Here is a 21087-nt window from a genome sequence, read left to right as displayed (position 1 = left end):
TTGATTTAAGGAATTACAATCGTCGCATGAAGACTTCATTATAATTAGGAGTTAGTTTGCGTCAAGTGTTGATTTTGGAGATCATCCTAGTACATAGGTACATTTTGCTCAATCATTCATTATTATTCTTTTAGATATTTTTATGTACAATTCGTTTGAATCAGTGATTAGAAACACGAATCGTTATATTGCTCAAGTGACAAAATTAAATTAGATTCCAATAGTGTTGACATTGCGAGGACATAATCACACCAGAAAATATGTGTTAAAGATCTATAGTGATCGCAGGATATGGCAGCTATGCATTACAACGCGCAGATGGTCTCAGAAGACTTGCATCAGCATCCGCGACATCTCTATAACCTTCAACAAAGACTACAAGATCCTGGATCTTCGCCTAGATCGGAAGACGCCCGGTCGCCACTGGACAGTCGAGTAAGATCGCTCGAAGAAGTGCGTTTCGTGGGTGCCAGATCACCAGACGTGGAAGACAGAGTAATCAGATATCACGAAGATGCCGGAAGTAAACGTTTCCCTAAAGACCATACGGGTCCAGTTTTTTTCCAGGACTCGGAGAACTCTTCCAGAAAATGTTTCAGCGATGAAATAGCAACGAATCGTTGTCGTGAGACAGAAAGTTCTCCTGGAAGGACATCCTCGCCGCAAAATTACATCCTCAGCTCATCCAATCAACACAATAGCTCCATTGGTAAAACGTCCTTCTGCATCGATGCACTTCTGGGTCGCGCCACGAAGCAGAATGAGATAGAACAGTCATCGGCCGATCGACAAAAATCGTTCTCCAGAAATCACGGTGTCCAGTCTGATGGTCTGAATCTTGGTAGCATTCAAGAACGGGAATCTCCCAACGCAATAAGATACTCTGGAGATCAAAGAACCGCCTTGAGAAACTCTCTAAATCCTTTCATTCAACATCATGAATCGGATTCGCCCAGTTTGGAAACTCGAGAGAAACACTCCTCCAATCGCGAGACTGTTCTTGGTCTCCATTCCAGTGATTCCGGCATGTCTATCCAAAGGGGCCAGTTCAGGCCTGAAACGGGGACCAGTAACTATCGGAACGACCGGTTGGAAAACGTTGAAGATGATACGTCGGTCGACGTGGATCCGACGCGAACCGGAAGCGCCAGTCCCGGAAGTAACGCAAGTCGCAGTCCTGCTTCTAGTCCTCCAATATCCCCCGGTTCAGAAGATCCGTCCAGTAACGGAGTACTAAGCCATCAGAGTCTTGCGTCCGGGCCCTACGGCGTGGGTGCAGCGGTGGTCAGACAGAATCAGGGCCTTCTACTGCATCCCGCGGGACCACTCATTCATCCCGGAGGATTATATTATCATCCGGCCGGCGGTAGCGCCTTCCACTCGATACACAAGGAGGGTCAACCGGTCGGCCATCCCCAATCCGGAGGGCCTCATCCTCAGCAGCATCACATCCATCCACTCCAGCTCGAGTGGTTTGCTCGGACCGGCATGTTATACCCGAGACTTCCCGCGGATTTGGCCGGTGAGTAGATTGACATAATTAATCTAATTAACATAACGCTGTTTTGAATATCTTCATGTTATTAAATCGCTGTAGCTTTTGATAAATTTTATATGAAATATACAGAAAAGAAAAATATATTTTGCGAAAATAAAAAAAATTGTATGTGAAGAAAATTTAAGACATCATTTAAAAAATTTCATTGTAATTATACCTAAAAAAAGAAATATCTAAATTTACATCTAATAAAAATAACACATTGATGAAATTTTGATAATGTGTGGTGTGAGTGTGTGTATATATATATATATGTATATATATATAAAGAGAGAGAGAGAGAGAGAGAGAGAGAGAGAGAGAGAGATTATAAACAATAATTTACTTATTGAGTGTTTCAAATTATGACAATAATTTTTATCAATAAGTAATAAAAAGTTTTAAAAGACACATGTACGTATATCTATGCGTGAATTATCAATTTAATTGATATGAATAATTCTTTAAATTAATTGCATCATTATCTACAAAAACATAAATCATGTCCATCAAAAAGAACTTATCGAAATACTGATGCTTGTAATTAATTAAATATCATAATGACCGTTGCATCGAAGAACAATACAAGCAATTAATTGCATGATATCTAAAAATCACAATAATTATCATCGCTACAAAAAACAAAACAAATTGAAATCCGCTATTTTATGATAAGATATCATATAAGTGTTCAACAGCACAATAGTAAAAAGAAAGTAAAAAAATAACGATATAAATCAATTATGATAAATCAGATATTTTAAATAGTGTTTAATTATCATGATATAGCAGAGAATTTTAAATTCTCTCATTTGATAAAAATGTTATAATGAGATGTTAGAGATTTTATTTAAGAAATTTCTGTAAAAGAGAGAGAGAGAGAGAGTTTTATCTCAACATAAAACAATACAATTTCTTGTTTCCCGATCTTTATTTTGTCGACGCTATTATATATTATTTATGGTAAATACGAAAAAGGTATACATTTAATTTTCAAATTCATACGTGGAATTTTCGAATCCAATTTCCAAGTCGTATAATTTTTATCATAATCTAGAATAAGATTGCGCAAGCACAGTTAGAAGGTGCTATTGCACAGACGATTTGACCTTCACGTTAAAACCATTAATCCTGTTTCAATGCTTGATAAATTAATGATTCGATAATAATTTGCGAGGAAATCGAGGATTGCCGATAACAGTCGTTAAAGTCGATAACAATCCTCATAAATCGCTCTTTCCTAAGCCGACAGTGATGATGGCAGTGCCGATCCCAGAAAAAAACACGTTGATTGCGACTTTATCACCGACTACGGATCTGCAACAAATAGCGCGCGAGATAGCGCAAGAATAGTCGCGTGCGAGTTTGTTTTAAGAATGTGTTACACGTATTTTTTAACATAAATAATAAAAAAAAATAATAAAAAAGTTATGAAAATATTCTATATTTTTCTATATTCTATTGAATATGATACAAAAAGTTCAGTGGCAATTTAGAATCTAGATTAAAAATATATTTCTGTAAGAAGTGTAAACATATTTAAAAAAATGTAATTAAAAAAGAAGAAAATTTTTATTTAAGCTATAAAATTATATTGTTAAATATAAATATTAACTTTATTGAACTTTATTAAGTTTGAAATTTTTAAATAAGAAACTTACAGATAATAATTAAATATCTATTTTCTTGTTATAGTAAATAACATTTGTAATTACGGTACATGCAAACAAATAAATAATAAAACCTTATTTTTCTGTGAATTTCGATTAAAATTTACTTTAATGAGAATTTAAAATCGTTACTTAGTAATCAACGAAATATTGAGCGTATATAATGCTTGCAATCAAATTTTCGTAAAAGTAAAAAAAAGAGTTAAGCTTTCTGGTCGGAGAATTCGCGGGATCAAAAGGGAGCGTATTGCGCAAAATCGCAATTCCTTGCATGGGTGAGTGGATTGTCAAACGATATCGTCGATTGACGGTAACTCATGCGTGGGAGGTTGTGTTATGTTAGCTCTCGACGGCTATTACCAACTATTAACTCGAAAGTGAGAGGCAACGTCGAAAGACAGATTGCCGCTGCGATGAGCAGATAGTACATGTTTACGTGTCTAATGTACCGCTCCATCAGACCATATTGGCTGACTACACAAATTTTATGATCCCGATAACGGCAATATGACGTTTGCAACTATCGAACGTAGATCAAAATTATTATAACTAACATAAAAACATTATAAAATACAAAATATGTCAAATATTTCCCCATTTTGCGTGGGTCGAGAAAATTATACTTAATAATTATATTCCTTTTCTATTGTTGAAAGATAATTTTATTATATATAGGAAATAAATTTCTTTCAAAAGAGTCAGCTATTTTTAATTAAAATTTCTCAGAAATTTTCGCACAGATTATCTTGAATAACATTTTATCAGATAAGTTTCGTCAGTTTTTAATTAAACTTTCGCAATGCTTTCTGCAAAATGGAGAAGATTCATCTTTTCATCCAATCGCCATTTGTCCACAAAACCTTTATTCACGAGATCAACGAACTGCATCGCTTGCCAACTAATTCGCAAACCTTGCCACGAATCACAGAAACTGTCTGAGAAATCCGAAGAAGGAACAGACGAAGGTAGAAGGGAAAGGTGGTACTAAGTGGCGGTGGAGAGATTTGGAAGGTAAAAGGCAAAGGCTTGAGGGAGGTTGGGGGTGCAACAAGAGTACCACGGTAAATTTCGGGCTCGGAAAAAAGAGCCGTGGCCACGTTGTCAGGCCAATCAGTCGAGGGCTTTTATCGAACAAATTGGTCAGTGAACGTATGGCGATGGCGGCGGCGAATACTCCGGGACGGAGGGAGGAAGGGAAGCAGAAATGAGAGGCGGAGTGGCGGCGGGAACGCCGTGGACACAAGTGGCGAACGGTGACGGGTGCGCGGGGTATTTCCTGTCAGATGATCCTGATTGGTAGTTGCCGAGCAATCCAGCGTCGACCAAAAAAGGCGAAAAAAATCGAGCGGTAGCGTAAAACAAGCGCAAAAAAGGGAAAACGCAAAAAAAAAGAGTGAGGAAGAGAGAGGGCGCGTATACGTGCGCGCGGGCGCGCGTGTGGCACGAAATAAAACGCGCGTCGAATACATTGAATGTGCGCCCCTGCCGCTGCCACCCCCTCGGCATGCTCGATGGAGGCCATCGTCGGTACACGGCTCGACTTGTTAAAAATTGCCGGCGGCCGCGCAGACCACCCCCGCGCGACATTCTGTAAATAACGTGGGGAATAGGAATGATCGGGGGACGAGGGCGCGGACAGCGAGGGGGAGGATGATGCGAGCTTTTATTTGCGGAATATTTGTCGCGCGTTATGCCCGCGCGCGGCGACGCTACGACAACACCATGTTTCATCTATCCCGTGCCGCGCGTAACGGCGTATCGAAATTTAACTAGCGCGCTATAAGCGGGATGTGTGCACGTGTCGGGGCCCGCGTATTGCACGATGTACCCCGTGCCCGAACGGCACCGCCACCCACCGCACCTCAAACCCACGTCCTCACCGCTGGCTACTAGATAGTTATCCATATCGCGTTACGAATGGATGGCCCGTACCGCGGCCGCTCTAATTAGCGCGGTTCTGCGGCCATCGATTGCCGCCGCCGAATGGAATAGCCATTGAAACGGCAAAACATCATCGTTACTATAACGATCGTATTACTGGAATTATACGAGTATTATGTGCGAATACCTTAGAGACTAATTATTTAATTTCGGAAAACGTCTAGAAAGATAAGATAAAGGGTTAAACTAAAATATATAACAAAACGCTTTTATTTTTAGAAACTTTGATTAAATTATATTCTTTTAGAAACTTCATAGTTCAAAAGCCATCAAAGAAAATAATTTAGGAAGCCTAATTTAAAAAACTCAGTTTTTTAGAATTTGTGTAACGAAAATTTTGTTTCTGCCAATATTTATAATTAAAAAATTAACTTTTTCTTCGAATAAATGTTACTTGTAATAAAAATTATTTATAATTAATCAAATTTATTTATATTTTTTACAAACGACCCATAATTATTATTCTACGACTTGCAAGTTACATCCACAAAAATAAAAATATTACTTTTTTTATTAAGTAATGAACACGCATAAAATAGAATTTAAGGCCACTGTATATATGCTACATTTCTATATGTGTTTAATAAAATTGCATCAGGAAGGCATTCAATGCTATAATTATGCAAAGTACACTGTATTCGCAAGAGGCAATAAAGTTGTTCTAGTCTTTCACTATGCACTAGCTCTGTATAACATTTTAGATATTCTACAATTTTTTTAGTTAGCATATGCATGCATCAATCAACAATGATCGACAGTAGTCGATAATTGGCTTTTGGATTAGCTTGCGAAACGTCATCGATTTTCCGATGGTGCGATAGTTATATAGACATGCCAGCAATGATTAATCGTTCGCGCGAGTTGAAGTACAATTGTAATAATTACTGTCCCCCGTCGGGCACACCGGGAAGAAATAAATTATTCATCGCGAATTTATGGCCTTTTTATACGATACGCACGCGCTGAGAAAATCCTTAAGCGTTTTAACGATATTAATTGCAAGTACCGATATCAACGGCAAATATATAAATAATCGTGGAGGGCGCGATAAATCTCGCGTGCGATAAAACTGTTAACACTGACTTTTATTTTCACTGTTATTTTACATATTTTAATACCAATGATTTAATGACGGCAAATGTTTAATTTGCCGATTATGGAAATACAAAATTTCTGCGCTGACATTTTATTTCATGCGTTTGAACGCTTCTTATTTCGCAATACTGTTGGTAACATTATTCTAAAGACGCATTATATAGAATTCAATGTAAATAAATATCGTATGAACTTAATTAAATATATATATAAATAAGAACGTAAAATAGTTTTTGATTAAGTTATATCGTTTTTGTATGATAAAAATAACAGGATTTGCCATATGTGAGCATTTTCTTATTTCTTGGGAAATCTTTCTCCCATGTAAATGTAAATCGAGTTACAAATTCCTCTCTAATGGCCTGTGAAGGTCTGTGAAGATATTTTTTCAAGTTAATGGGGAGACTCTTAGTAGAAGGCACAAACGAAATTAAGGGTGTGGTTTTATTTACCGAAGGGCGTCGAAAAAAAAACAGCATTGCCATTTCCTTTTAGCGCCACAGTAAGATATCGTAAAGTGAAATTAAATATCTTAAAAATGAACACCGTAGTTTGGTAAACGCCGTTTTTATAGCGTTCATCCTAATCGTGCGTATTTCTGTTTTTACATACAATTGATTGTATTTGCAGAGAATCAAATATTCGTCAGAAATGAATGAAATAATTTTCAACAAAATTGTTTCATTTCTACGAACATCGTATTAATTATGTAAAGCCAAATAGCAATACAATGCAATGGATAAACTTATTCATTCTTTTTCATACGTATATTTATTCAAAAAATAAAATTTCTCATTCTTCTCTTAATTTTACAATGAACAAAAAAATTTATTTAAATTCATTTTTAATGAAAAATAGGTATATTTAAATTCATCTTACATATTAATTTTTTTCTTTAAATAAAATCGAGCTATAAGAGATGGAAGACAATATTTCACCCACGGATCACGTTCCTTCAAAATCAAATCAAATTAGAGTTTTGTATATAACTACTCTATTATCAACAATCACTCAAATATTCGTACTTCGCGGTATATTTTATTGAGTGAACCGAATTTTCACCAAATCGACAATGTTCGGCCGAGGAAAACAAGAAGCCTCCCCTCGAGGAACCGCAATTAAGGAGGATTCGTTTCTTTACGGACAGTTCGATCGGCAATTTGGCTTAAATCGACTTGACGAACCGTAAGGGTAGCGACGTGACGATACGGCCGGAATCTCGTTTTTTTTTCTTGTTCTCCTTTCTCTCTTTTTTTCGAACCGATCCTGCCGTCCATACAAACGGAGAGAAACAATGGCGAGGAGATGGCGGCGGAAACTCTACTAACAAAAGGGGGATGATACTCGGGAGACAGAGAGCGCGCGCGCGAGGGGTTGGCGGATGATTTAATTAGTTAATTGTGCGTCATTCATCCGTCTATTCATCCCCTTCGCAACCTCCCACGTCCCGGCATGCTCTGCCACCACCGTCACCATACCGTTCCCATGGCAACTCCGCGGACTTATAGTCCGTTTAAACGGCCAATTTCGCGTTTCCGTCGGAGACTCGCGAGCGGAAGCCACCCGTCCAGCCGCATTACATATTTTACCTTTTATAGACGTACAATATCATAATAATACAATAATTATGAAAATATCGTGCTAATATGATAATAAATATATGTGTCGTGTTATATTACCGACATATTAAAAATAATAAGTAATGTATATATATAAATATAATGGATCGTGTGATAATAAAAGCAATTAAAAAGTAACACTAAAGCAATCTAATTAAATCGTATGAACTGACGGAAGGAACTTCTCTTGGATCGTACTGTCATTCTCGTGTTCTACGCTCTAACATATGGCACACCGATTGCGGGGGATTAATTCTATTTGTCCGGAATTTACAGCATTCCTATTAGTTCGACCGTAGCGCTTATGGTGTTCTAGATAGCTAGGTTTACGCGGCTGATTGCGCAGGTTATCATCAAGTTATCTACTTCCCAGGAGATTTAATCGGAGATATTCATTTAAAATTACACGATAAGAAAGTTCGATAAAAACTAAAGAGAAAGGAAAGACACACAGTATATGCACAATCCGGGATTAATGTATTTGTATATTGATATATGTATTATCTAATCATTCTATTATATTATAATATCAATTGTAATCAATTTTAGAATGCTTACGTAATACATATATTAATACACAAATGATAATAATTATATGTACTGAAAGAAATCGAAAAAAAAAAGATTATATTCCATGAACTAACGTATAACAGTACAGAAATTGTAAATGACTCAAAGAAAAGTACAGTGTTTATTAATCATTTTGGAATTCTCATTCTATTTCGACTTTATTGATCACTTTTTTAAATACACACACACACGTACGTATATGTATATATAATTATATATAAATACATAAATATGTACATATAAACGATATTATTATCATTTGCATTTACAAATTTATATGAACGCAATAATAAAGTAATTAAGTAATAAAAATGTTTTAATAAAAAATCAATAAAACATTTTTTATAATAAACTCGTATCTCTATTCCATTATACTTTCTCAACGTATAAAAATTCATACATAAAGTCGTATATTAATTATGCTGCAACTTCTGAGAAGAAATTTTATACAATAAAACAAAAAATCGATATTCCAAAAGAAACCGATGTCCACTTTTATTCGTATAAGAACAACATATTGAGGCAAATTAAATCGAGGCTCATTTCTCCGTGCATGTCGCGTCGGAAATAGGATTCATCGTAATGGTAGGGATTTCAACAACTCTCGCCAACATACGAGACCGCTCCGAAAGCGACAAGTCGGCGTGGAGCGAATCAGCGTCGTTAGCGATTGACTTCTCGTTCGACCTCGGGGTCGCAACTACGACCTGATGTCGATGTTGTTTTCGGGACGGAGCTTGAAATTAAAGCTCGGAGTACGACAGAGAGCATGGACGGCGAGCGCGGATAGTTGGAAGTGGGAGAGAGTAAACCGATGCACTCGCTTACTCACTCACGACCGCACGCACGCACGGAGTGTATATACAAGCGGGTATATATACCGGAAGCCGGTGGCAGCGGCGGCGGCGACGGCGGCGGCATCAGGTCCGCCTATAAGCGTATAGGTGGTAATGGCGTTTCTGAATTAGCTGCCAGCTAGTTTGGCCGTCCGCAAGCAAACAGATCTTGGTTACCCGATGTGTAACATCCCGCGCGCTCGCTCAAACGCGCCATCCCGTGTCTATATACGGTCTTGTCGGTAATACTATTCGCGTAGCTGCGTGTACGCGAATATGTGTGCGCCACGTTCGTGTACGTGTGTTCACGTACGTATCGGATAGCTGCTGGATACGTGACGTAAACGGTCGAGAGCACCTTTCGGCCGCAAAACGCCTTTGACTACTTTGCCGAGCTTGACCGAGAGAACCGAACCGGCTTAATTTTGCAACCGACCAGTTCTTTCCAGCTCTTTTCGCGTGACATGTATGTTTTTCAACGGCAAAGAAAAAGGTATCCATTAACATGTAATGTATCGCAATAATGAGAGCTAGAGTGCAGTCAAGCAATTAATCCCTTCTGCCATTCTCAAAAGACATACTCGAATTTTCTTTTATTTCATATAGATTATATTTTTTTTATTAACTTTTATAGAACATATTATATAAAAAGGAGTCACTATAGTGGTGCTGAAACAGTGTCATTTTGTGGCAAGAAATACAATAAAACAATTATAACAAATTTTACAAAAAAATTTACTCAAGAAAAAAGTATAAGATATAAAAAAATAGACCCTTGTCCTCTAAAGATTAATAGATTAAAAGATGTACATATATTTGCTTATTATCGTTATATTCTTTAAAGTCTGGAATTTCGATTAAAATAAAAAAATTTTTATATGATCATATTTATGAGATATTTTTATACGATACTCCACGTTGTATGTATGATAAAATGTATAGTGTGGCATCAAAGAGTTGGTACGCTAAAAATCCACCGAAAATTTTAAAAGAAGTGAGTTTTAAATTACAATCAAAGTCAAAGCGGCGTCGTTTCTAAAAATTGCAAATTTACCTTCTCAAAGTTACTGTTGCATACTTGACTAAGTGTTAACCATTGACACACAGTGCAACGCGTCGTCTGCACTCAGAAACTTGCGTAGATCTGGAGACGCGGAAGAAGATGGCGAATCGGACGAGTATCCGGTAGGGATGTGCGAGGCAAGAATAAGAAGTAACATCGCGGATGTTTATGACGTGATTTGTGGCAAGCTCGCGAGCCCGAGTTCGGGATTAAATTCAGCCATTTCGGGTAAGGAAAATAGCCTGATAAAACTTGCCCAACTTTTCCGTCTTCTCTCTTTCTTTTCTTTCTCTTTTCTATCAGCATTTCCTCTCTTTCGCCCTTCTCTTTCTTCCTTTCGCTCACGCTCATCCGGCTCCATTCCGATCTACGATCATCCCCGGCACGTCGGGGGTGGCTGTCGGACGACGAGGGGGTGGTGAGACGGCCGGATAGCGACGTTACTCGCCTAGATTCGTTTAGCTCGGATCTGAGGGGCAGATAATTCGGGGGGCGGGACACGGCAAAGGGGCTCCGGGGACCGCGGGCGGGGCTTGCCGGCGACGCACACACGCGCATACGATACCCCCGCACACGTACACAGAGATAAACACACCATTACCCTCTTCCATACGCACGCAGACACACACACACGCAAATAGAGACACGGACATGGGCTACAACACGGACGCGAGAGCAAAAGCTGAGAGAACGCACCACCGACGAAGTCGTTACCAACCCCTTCGCTCGCCTTCCCACCATTTCCTCTCGCGTGCTATCCAACCCCCGTCTTCCCCTGTTCCATCCCCCTCGAGACGACGAGCGCGCGCGGTGCAAGCCGGTCGGAGGGTACAGCGGCACAGTTAGAGGTATACACGCCGATTTAGGACGCTAATTCCAATTTGCAATTCGCTATTGGGTAATTGCTGCCCATTAGAGGGAGGCCATTTTCGGCTTCTACGTAGGCGTAGAGCTGCGGCCACGGCAGCTATGTACTCGTGACAGCCGAGCGAGGACAGGATCGATGCACCTCCGAGTAAAAGACGAGCCGTACTATTTCCAATGAAAAATCCGACGGAACAATCATTAATTAAAACAGGACCTCTAATTCCAGGATAAAAAACAAGTCTATCTACCCTATGATATACTATTTTTATCATTTTTGAAATTATTATTACGATAAATTCAAAAATCACACGTGCGAAAAAATAAGTCTCAACTTAATTGTCGTGATTATATTCTTACAAATTAACGTGAAAATCGTTTATTAAAAAATAATAGACTCCAATATAAAATATTCTTTCTTGCTATAATTACAATAATTTACACATGGATTTAATAAACAATGTTTTTAAAAAGATATGGAGTGCGTATATGTTTTTATTGAAAAAATTATTTTTTATTAATTTTTAATTACAATATAAAATATCTAAAAATAAGAAAATAATGTAATTATATATAATAGCATATATTCTACATATAAAATGTTTATACATATAGTAAATATATGTGTATATATAATTATTTTACCACGGGGAATAAGTTGCGACACTTTTCCATCGCAACATAAAGCATTCGGGTCATTCAGTAACGCGCCAACATTCTGGCGACCGACGCAAAAAGGACTAAAAACGAAGGTGAAGTTCCTGCGGGAGCTCGGATCGAGTAATCAGTTTTAATTAAGCGTACCTTTCGCCCGGGAGTTAACGAGGGTAGTTACTCGTTAGTCCGAGATACCGTGCGATTCGCCGACCCTAAAAAAAAGTCGCATGAGATCCGATCTCGGCTGAGCAGAACGAAGAGTTACATGCGGATAATTAATTTCATAAGTATTTCGTAATAATCGCTCAAAATATAATAATGACTCTTGCTCTGAATTTTAAATCATTGTTTTAAAAATCAATAGTTAAAAAAATTTAATAATACAGTATATTGTAGAAAGACTTGTATTTTATTCACTAACTATATTAAATTTTAAACAATATCAATTCTTATTGGACGGCTAAATATCAAACCGAATGAGACAAAATGCCACAGTTTAGACCGCTGTGGCATTGTCTCGTACGGTTATAAATTTTAAATTAATTAAAAAGTATAAAAATTGATTTTTGTTGATTGAAATTATAAAAAAATATCAAAATATTAATTCATCTTCATTCTATTTCTTTTAACGGCACGAGGCAAATTCGATATCATATCGCCATCGCTCGTTACGACGGAAGGATATTCATGCGACCGGTAAAGTGTAATTTTTCGGGAAGTGAACTACGGGGGGACGAAATGGTATGACAAAGAGAGAAAGAGAGAAAGAGAGCGGTCGTTTTAAGTACAGATAATAGGTGGTGTTTACCGCCGCGATGATCGGCACCATTTAAGGGTGGCCCGGCATGAAGCGGCGGATGGGACCCCAAATAAATTAAATTATCATGATAAAAGCCCCCTCCCGTCCCCTCGTTCGATATAAGAGTGCGAATGGTGATTGTCCACTCGATAAAGTCGCCCTTCTCATGTTTACCGACATCTGTCACAGTTTACGCATTTTCCGATCCTGATCGGTGACATGCAGTGTGCCAAATGATCAATTTAGCGGGACACGGCGCATTCTCCGCGCGTCAATGAAATTACAACCAATTCAACCGTAAATGTACAATAAAGGATTGCAGAAATTGAATATGGAAATTGTTTCTAAAAATTAGTGCTGTTTATGTAAAAAGACGTAACGGTTTAATTAAATTTCCATTTAATTTTGAAAACGAATAATAATGAAGGAGACATCTATTGCACGTTAAACATTCTTTGGTAACTCATATTTTAATTTTTCTATAACTTTTATTAGTAAACTTTAATAAATGCATTAATTCTCGTCATTTGTTGTATCATTTTCCTCCTCGATTATTTTTATCGACTTCGTGATTGCACGGTACATCGCATTGCGTTTATTTATTGGACTACATGCAGGGAAATTGTTTGCAGTTAGTTAGCGCTATAGTTAACGCGACACCCCTATGATAGAAGGGTACGTACCGTATGTCAGTTGCCAACCCCCTCGATCGCGACAGATGAATTTCTTTGGTGTGCTTGTAACGCCGACTAATATGCCGGTGGCTCAATGAATAATTATCGCAAGACGGCCAATTTGGCGACAAAGGGTTTGGTAATTTATAACGGCTATTTGTCCGCTCTTCTCGTTTCTTAAACTTTTAAAAGATGCAACCACCTTAGGAGTCAGAACTCGATCATTGTACCTATTTCCGTCTTTAATAAATTAAAATATTACAATCTCGGTGAAATTAATTAGCCTATTTCTAAAATTTCGATGTAATATTAAATTCTTTTCAATGTTTTAAAGACATGCTCATTAACATTAGCATTATTAAATTGTTCACCAACGTAATTTATGATATTACTTACTGCAACTTTAAGGACACAGTTTAGGACTTTTCAAGACTGATAAATAATTATTGATGCGCGGTTTATTTAAAATTGTTAAATTCATTTAAAAAATATTAAAAATTACGACCCGTCCTAACCAAATGTGGTCTTTTTCGCTCATTTATAATGAACATTTCTTGATCAATTCACTTATAATTTAATTAAGATTAATTTTCACTTAACATATTATGATTAAAATTCTAGCTCTCTATCTCTCTTACTCACAGAGTTCTAAAATCTTTATAACATATAAAAAAGAATAGATACAATTAAACATAAAATATACACTGAAAAAATATTATGATTGTATCAATAAAAAAATATATGTGATAGTGTATTTTGGTGAAATTAAACAAAATTTCTGGTTATCACGTGATTAGACTTGATATATTATAACTAGAACGTTTGATAGACTTGAAGATATGATTGAATTAATTTATAGTATTTTTGATTAAATCTATAAAAGTGGGTATTTTATATTCATATATAAAAACGTTGTTTTTAAGAAGTTATACTGACCTAACTGACTAAATAAATAGTATTATCAAAGTATATTTAATAGAAAGCAATTAATCATCCTCATCTAATTTCTAAATCCTCGTCATAATTTCTAAAAAAATTTTGATTTATTTAGTTTACATTGTAATAGACATACTTCATATCAGACTTTCAATAAGATTTTTTGTACTAAAAATCAAAGATATAGAAATACATATTTACATTTTTGTTGCACAAAATTGGTAATAATTTTTTTATTTCGATCACAATCAACATCCACATCTACGAATCTTAATCCCGCAATAAAATTCAATTATTATTGTTATTATATTACAGATACATTATCGTTTAAAATTAGTTATCAAGAATATACTATATGAGGAATAGATGTCCGAGAACCTTATCTCAATCCAGTCCTCTCGACTTTTTAGTCACGTTGACTAAAAGTGATACAGATTACAATTTTATGATTGATTATGGAATTAATGTAATCACGTGTGAATCATAATAAAGTTAAGTAACTGCAAAAAAACTTTATCTTAAGGATTAATAAAGTATGATAAGTAGACTATTATATATATATATGTATATATATACATTGAAAAATAATTTATAATATTACGTTATATGCAAGAGTGTCACGAGAATTTAATGGATTTGCGTACGCAGTGTGTCCGGACGACAAAATTGAAAAAAAGAACATAAAAATAAATCATAATGGGACGAGCGAGGAGCGCAATGGCGCAAATAATAATTGTCACGAATCAGCGGGAAGGGAAATCATCGGTCAGGCCATATGTGCCCAGCAGGGGAGGGGGGACGAACTCCACTTTGTCCAACGATAAATAACCCAATAAATGTGCTACAGTCTAAATACTAACAGCTATCAAATGTAGTCTCCCATCCCTCGCGTGATGCTTGCTCCCAACAATCGTCAAAAATTTCCTGCACGCATTTTTTCCAATCCGTAACGATTATTAAACAACACGCGTAATACTTTTGTATTTCATGCAGAGAGACAAAAGAAATTCAGCAAAATCACTTGAAACATCTTAGTTTTGAAGCATACGAAATTTTTCGGGCAAGTCGATATCCTATGGTGTAGTATACTACATAGCATTATATTTATATAATTTTATATTTAATTATACTTTCTTATTATGCATGTTACATATCTTAATTTTTTAATTCTTTTTTACGTTCTTAACGATCATTTCTTTCTTAATATACTTGCGATTTAGTTAAATGTTCAATGTCGACGAAAACACGTGCGTCCCGCTGTGTAAAGAACGTCATCGAGATATCGAAACTGTCGTTTATTTATCGGGCGTGAAATCGCGCGGCCCTAAGTACATCGAAATATTCGGATTTCTCTTTGAGAGGGAGAGCGAGAGCGCGCGTACCTGCTCGTATGCAGCTTAGTGAATCACGCGTCGACCGGTAATCCGAATGCGCTCGACTAAACGCCGCCATGTGTACAAACACTGACAGCCGGTCACGCACTTGCTAGTTAAGTTACGAGGGTGCTTAAGCCAATGACGCAAGGCCCACCTCCCTGCTAATCGTGGAAACCCAGTGGACATAGCGCTCGACGACAACAAAAACACGTGACATCCCCGTGACAAAAATAACGGCGTCTCTCACTTATACGCCGTAATTGAAAACCTTGGACTAAGAGATGTACTCTTCGTATAAACTGGACATTTTTAATTCGAGTTCAGAATTGTGTGTGTGCCTTTTTGTGATTTTATTTCAAACACGTCACTTCACACGATTTTATTCAATGTTTTTTTTTCAAATTTATGAAATTGATTTATTTCGCAATTGTATTTATAAATAATTTACTTCATATTAAAAAAGTAGATTCATTAATGTAACTTAACTACAATTTAAATTATTTTAAAAAATAATTACTAAGAAAAGTATATTAATAGTAATAATTAGATTTCGCATCTATCCATACAGCACAGTTTAATCCAACAATATTACAAATGTTGCAACAATGTTGCTGCAAACTTCTGTGCTATATTGGTACAGTTATTAATAAACAATTATGTTTAGAATAATTCTAGATAATAGATAAATCGTTGATGTACACATATAAATCGTGTGATGTATAATGCAAACGTGTCTCCATCACACATTGATCAATCCAGTTCTGTCACGATTATGTAGACGATCATCTCGTCAGACTCCACGACGTCCTACGCCTATGGTGTTATAAGTTGGCAATTCTCCCCTGACCAAGAGTCATTCACGGGGCTAATTGCAGGGGCGGCTTTCCACCCCTATCGTCTAACCCCAAATCATCCCCCGTAATCCATAGGGATTTACACTCGCGATAATTGCATTAGCATTCGATGATTTTTATTGGATCGCCCGGATCGCAATAATGAATCATTTTTGTTCTCCGAAATGTTTGCTGAACTAAAATCGCATGGAATTTGCGACTTTTATCGGATATAAACAAATTTAATAAAGCAATATTTTTAATTGGAAGTTTTCGTTATACAAAAATCAACACGACGACAAAAGTATAATTGCACGCAGTTTTATATGACTTATTTCAATATATTTTAATTATGAAATTTTTAATTTCGGCGCGTTTCATTACCGCGCAAATATTGTTATTGGAATTAGTAATATAATAATAATACAATAATATTACATGTACTATTATAAAAATTAAAAATTTCTTCAAAAAAAAAAATTTTTTGTAATATAGGTTGCGCGGCACAACATGCATTGCTGGGTAAAACCAGAAGGCCCAGGACCGCCTTTACATCCCAGCAGCTCCTTGAATTGGAGAAGCAATTCCGACAGAATAAGTACCTCAGCAGACCGAAGAGGTTCGAGGTCGCGACGTCGCTGATGCTCACGGAAACGCAGGTAAATCGAGATAATGATGTTGAACTGCGCATTAGCTTCTCGATATCCCAAACTCAATAATGGCCCTGAGCCCGTGAATCACTTCTCGTACGATAAGTATCGCGATTAGCAATTTTTATTACTCACATCCCTGAGTAGAGAGAAGAAACGTAATGCGAATCGTGAATCACCTGTAATTCGAGATCCATGATAAAACATGCTAAAATAAAATGGCTTTTACCGATGCCCTACAGAAGTCATGAAGTATCGAATAGAGAAATCTCACGTAAATTCTATCGTAAATTTGTTGCCGCTCACACTACTGTAACAATTATAACCAAAGTAGGAAACCATGAAAAAGTAAAAAAAAAGATTGTGCTCTTTTACATAAAATCTATTTCCTCTTTCGGGAGATTGAAAGGTATCTTTGCATAATTACATATTCGATTGATACGGAATCGTTCGTAGAAATTGTTAAGAAATCGAATCGATAATTTCTTGGGAATAAAGGAGACAGAAGTTGGAATCAAGTTGACGCTAAGTTAGCGTCGAGAGTTGTCCGACGAGAAGTTGAGCGACGTCGACCGGTAAATAGCGCGAAAATGGAAATTCGCGAGGTTACGGGAGCGCGAGAAAGGGAAAAAGAAGACCCTCGAAAGAGAGAAAATCCCTTCGAATAATCCGGCCCGCCCTTCCTCCATCCGACTCCGTGTGCACGCGAATCCTCTCTCGCATAGTTCAACAACTTAAACATAACTCCGAAGCTTACGAGCCCTGACGGATCGCTCGGCAAACAGACGTGAAAGTCTGAGTTATGGCGGGCTCAGTCGCTGATTTGTTTCGATATTTTACCGATTCCGCCTCGCTCCTCGCCTCCACCTCGGCCTTCCTCGTCCTCCTCCTTTCTCGGGCCTGTTACCCATTTCACGTCTGAGTTCCGCGCTTGCAGAAACGCGATTACCGCGGCGATTTACCGTCCAAGCGCGAGCATCACGACGAAACGCGTCGCGAAGCTCGACGAAGAACACGTTTATTTGAAAAGGGCGAAAGCCGTACATTTCCCAATAAATCTCTCAACGTTGTAATTTTTGTCATTATCAAACCAAGTCATTCAGAGATGTAGACATACATATAGAGATGTCGCACGCAATTAAGTTTTATGACAAAATTATTGTTGTCATTTGATATAAAGGCATAAAATATATACTTATTTTCCTTTGAATATTCTTATTAAATCGATTTAATGTTCGACTTGCAATATCACTGCGTCAATAATAATGATTTCCTTATTTGAATTAATTAAAATCTGATATTCGTTAATTGTCATGAAATCGTGATCACAATCGTAGTCATAACAATATGCGAGATCTACGCATTGATGGTCATCAATGAAAAAAAAAACATCTTCGACAATTAGCGCAATTGAGATCGTATTGTAGATAAATCGATCTCGGCATCCCATGATTCACCGTCGTTCGGTTTCCCATGTACAAGATGTCGATTAATTTCGGCTCGCAAGATAATTTACAACGCGATTTATTTCTTCTCTTCCTCGCTCACTCGCTCGCTCTTTCTCGCTCGTTGGTTTATCGGCGATATAACAAATATTTATTTTCGCGGGCGTCGCCCCCTCCTTCTTCACTTTTTTCGACCGACTCGCTCGCGCCTACAATTCGCACCTTTTCTCGCCTGCCTTTTCTTCCCTCTCTCTCAAATTCAATCCCCGTGCTTGTTTACTTCGCACTCCGAATTATTTGTTAACGCGACGCGAATGATTTACGTAAGTCCCTGTTGTAGCGTTTTGTCTATCAAATCATCCAGCTGATCGAAAAGCGATGGCGCCCGTTGTATTTTGTAGTACCTATAATTCAAGAGAAACATTTTCATCGCAAATATTTTTAATCTTCGAAGATTACTTCATAACAGTTTTAATGAATTGCTCACAAAATTAATAAAGACATTTTTATCGCAAACAGATAGTCTATTATATTTCCAAGATTTTTTGTTCATTTTGAGAACGTGTCAAAAGATAATAAGAGTAAAAAAATTACAGTATATTACGTCGCTAAGTTGCGTTTAGAAACTTTACCAAAGTACACCCATGTGTCATTTTATCTTTGCTGTTCCAAATTTAACCTTCAAACGGCACACTTCATCCCAGCATCCATAAACGGCACACTGGTGCGAATTGAGATATTGTGATTTTATTCACTTACTTAACCATGGTAATATACTTCAAAATATTTTCAAAATCATACTTTCTTGGAGTAAAATTTCTCAACAAAACGATTGGTACAACTCAAATTTAGTTAAATTATTCTTAAGTTATAAAAAAATTGTTACTAAAAAAAAATTGTAGGGAAAATGTCAATGTTTTGAAAATATTGCTGGTGCGAATTCGCACCAGAGTGTGCCGTTTGAGAGTTAAACATGTATCCTAAAATACATACATAGATAATACATACATGGGTGATCACGTATGTATGTATATCACTTGCACTAAAATGAAATTTCTGAACGCAGCTCTATATACGTATTATGTAACCGTGGCGCGATTAGAGAATTCTACAATTACAATCTTATCACACGCGAAATCTCCTTCAAAGAACGAGAATTTGGCAAAACGTTCACAGATTCTCCCATTCGTATTCGTACGAGAAAGCTGCGTTCCTACACGGAGGGTAAAGATATAATACGGTTGGTGTGTTTGGAGGGGATTGGCTTGGGCGCATGATATGTTGTCCGAAAGATTTACATCGTTTTCTTACGATTGGGGAGGAAAAATCGAGTCCCTGTATCTGTCTACCTGATTTACTGCGTCTCGCGGGGTGGCTCACGTGACGTTACCCGTGCTTATAGAGTACGCATTCGCCAAATTAAATCGGGCGTGGATCGAAGAGTCATACCGACAAATCATCAATTCTCATAATTATAGTGCTTTTGCGATTGTCGTCAACACGAAATTGAAATGAAACTAAAAATCCTTTATTCACAAATATATTACAAATTTTTATCGTGTTTTTATCTAAAACATAAAAAAAATCCGAAAAACTATTTTTTAATTTCGGTATATCTGTCATGTAAAATAGTCAATATTTAGGGTATGTTAAGTTAACACCCCAACTATAGTACTCAGGAGTTCTGATTAGAGTTTCCACTTCCTTTTGACGAGACGAAGAGTTCCCTATAGTTAATAACAAGAGTTCAATAAACATTCTTTTTACATTTTTTAAAAATGGAGTGCCAACTTTTTATCGAATTTCGAGGTGGAATAGTTCTGAGCGGCTTAATAGCTTCAATTTGCGATTACCTAGAGTTCCTGATACGTAAAAAAACTTTTCGAATAATAAAAACAAAATTAAAAATTTTTGAAAAATTAATTTTTAGATACAATAGTTCTAATGATAATTCCTGCTTCTTTTTGACGATACGAAGAGTTCTCTATGATTTTTAATGACATATGCGCTTAATAATCATTTTTTAATAATTTTTAAAAAATGGGGTGCTAACTTTTTAACAAAATTCAAGGTCGCATAGTTCTGATCAGCTTAACAGAACTATTTTGTGAATACCTAGAGTTCTTGATACATAAAAAACATTTTTCAAGAATAATAAAGTTTAAAAAGAATAGTAGAAATCTTTGAAAATTTTTTTGAGAGTACCGAGTAGTTCTGAGTAGCGTTTCTTATAGTACTCGACGAGTTCTATCGAAAACTGTAAAGTGAAAAAGCGATTGGACCAACGGTTTGCAAGATACAGCGACATTTGTCGGAAGATCAACAATTTTTAGAGTGAGTATATCTCGGAAACCATTGACCCAATCGCTTTGAGCCCTGATACTTTTCGACAGAACTCGTCGAGAACTGTCCAGAACTCCGAACAGAACTACTCGGTACTCCCAAAAAATTTTTCGACGTGGGACTTAGAAAAAAATTGTTGGTCAAAAATTTTTGGGAGTACCGAGTAGTTCTGTTCGGAG

At 36.8% G+C, this 21087-nt stretch overlaps 1 protein-coding gene across 1 annotated transcript in view; it reads left to right on the top strand.

Moving 5' to 3' along the window:
• Positions 1-291: 291 nt before the first annotated feature.
• The window catches only part of exex (motor neuron and pancreas homeobox extra-extra), a 22075-nt gene continuing 1279 nt past the window's right edge, over positions 292-21087 (top strand). The window contains exons 1-2 of the mRNA XM_018538200.1: positions 292-1522; positions 16966-17129. Coding sequence (XP_018393702.1) covers positions 292-1522; positions 16966-17129 — 1395 coding nt within the window. The remainder of the gene's footprint in view (positions 1523-16965; positions 17130-21087) is intronic.

Source organism: Cyphomyrmex costatus, unplaced genomic scaffold, assembly GCF_001594065.2.
Source record: "Cyphomyrmex costatus isolate MS0001 unplaced genomic scaffold, Ccosl1.0 scaffold193, whole genome shotgun sequence".
In the NCBI taxonomy this organism is placed as follows: Eukaryota; Metazoa; Arthropoda; class Insecta; order Hymenoptera; family Formicidae; genus Cyphomyrmex; species Cyphomyrmex costatus.
The sequence above is the reverse complement of the archived record's forward strand: the minus strand, read 5'-3'. Positions and strand labels throughout refer to the sequence as shown.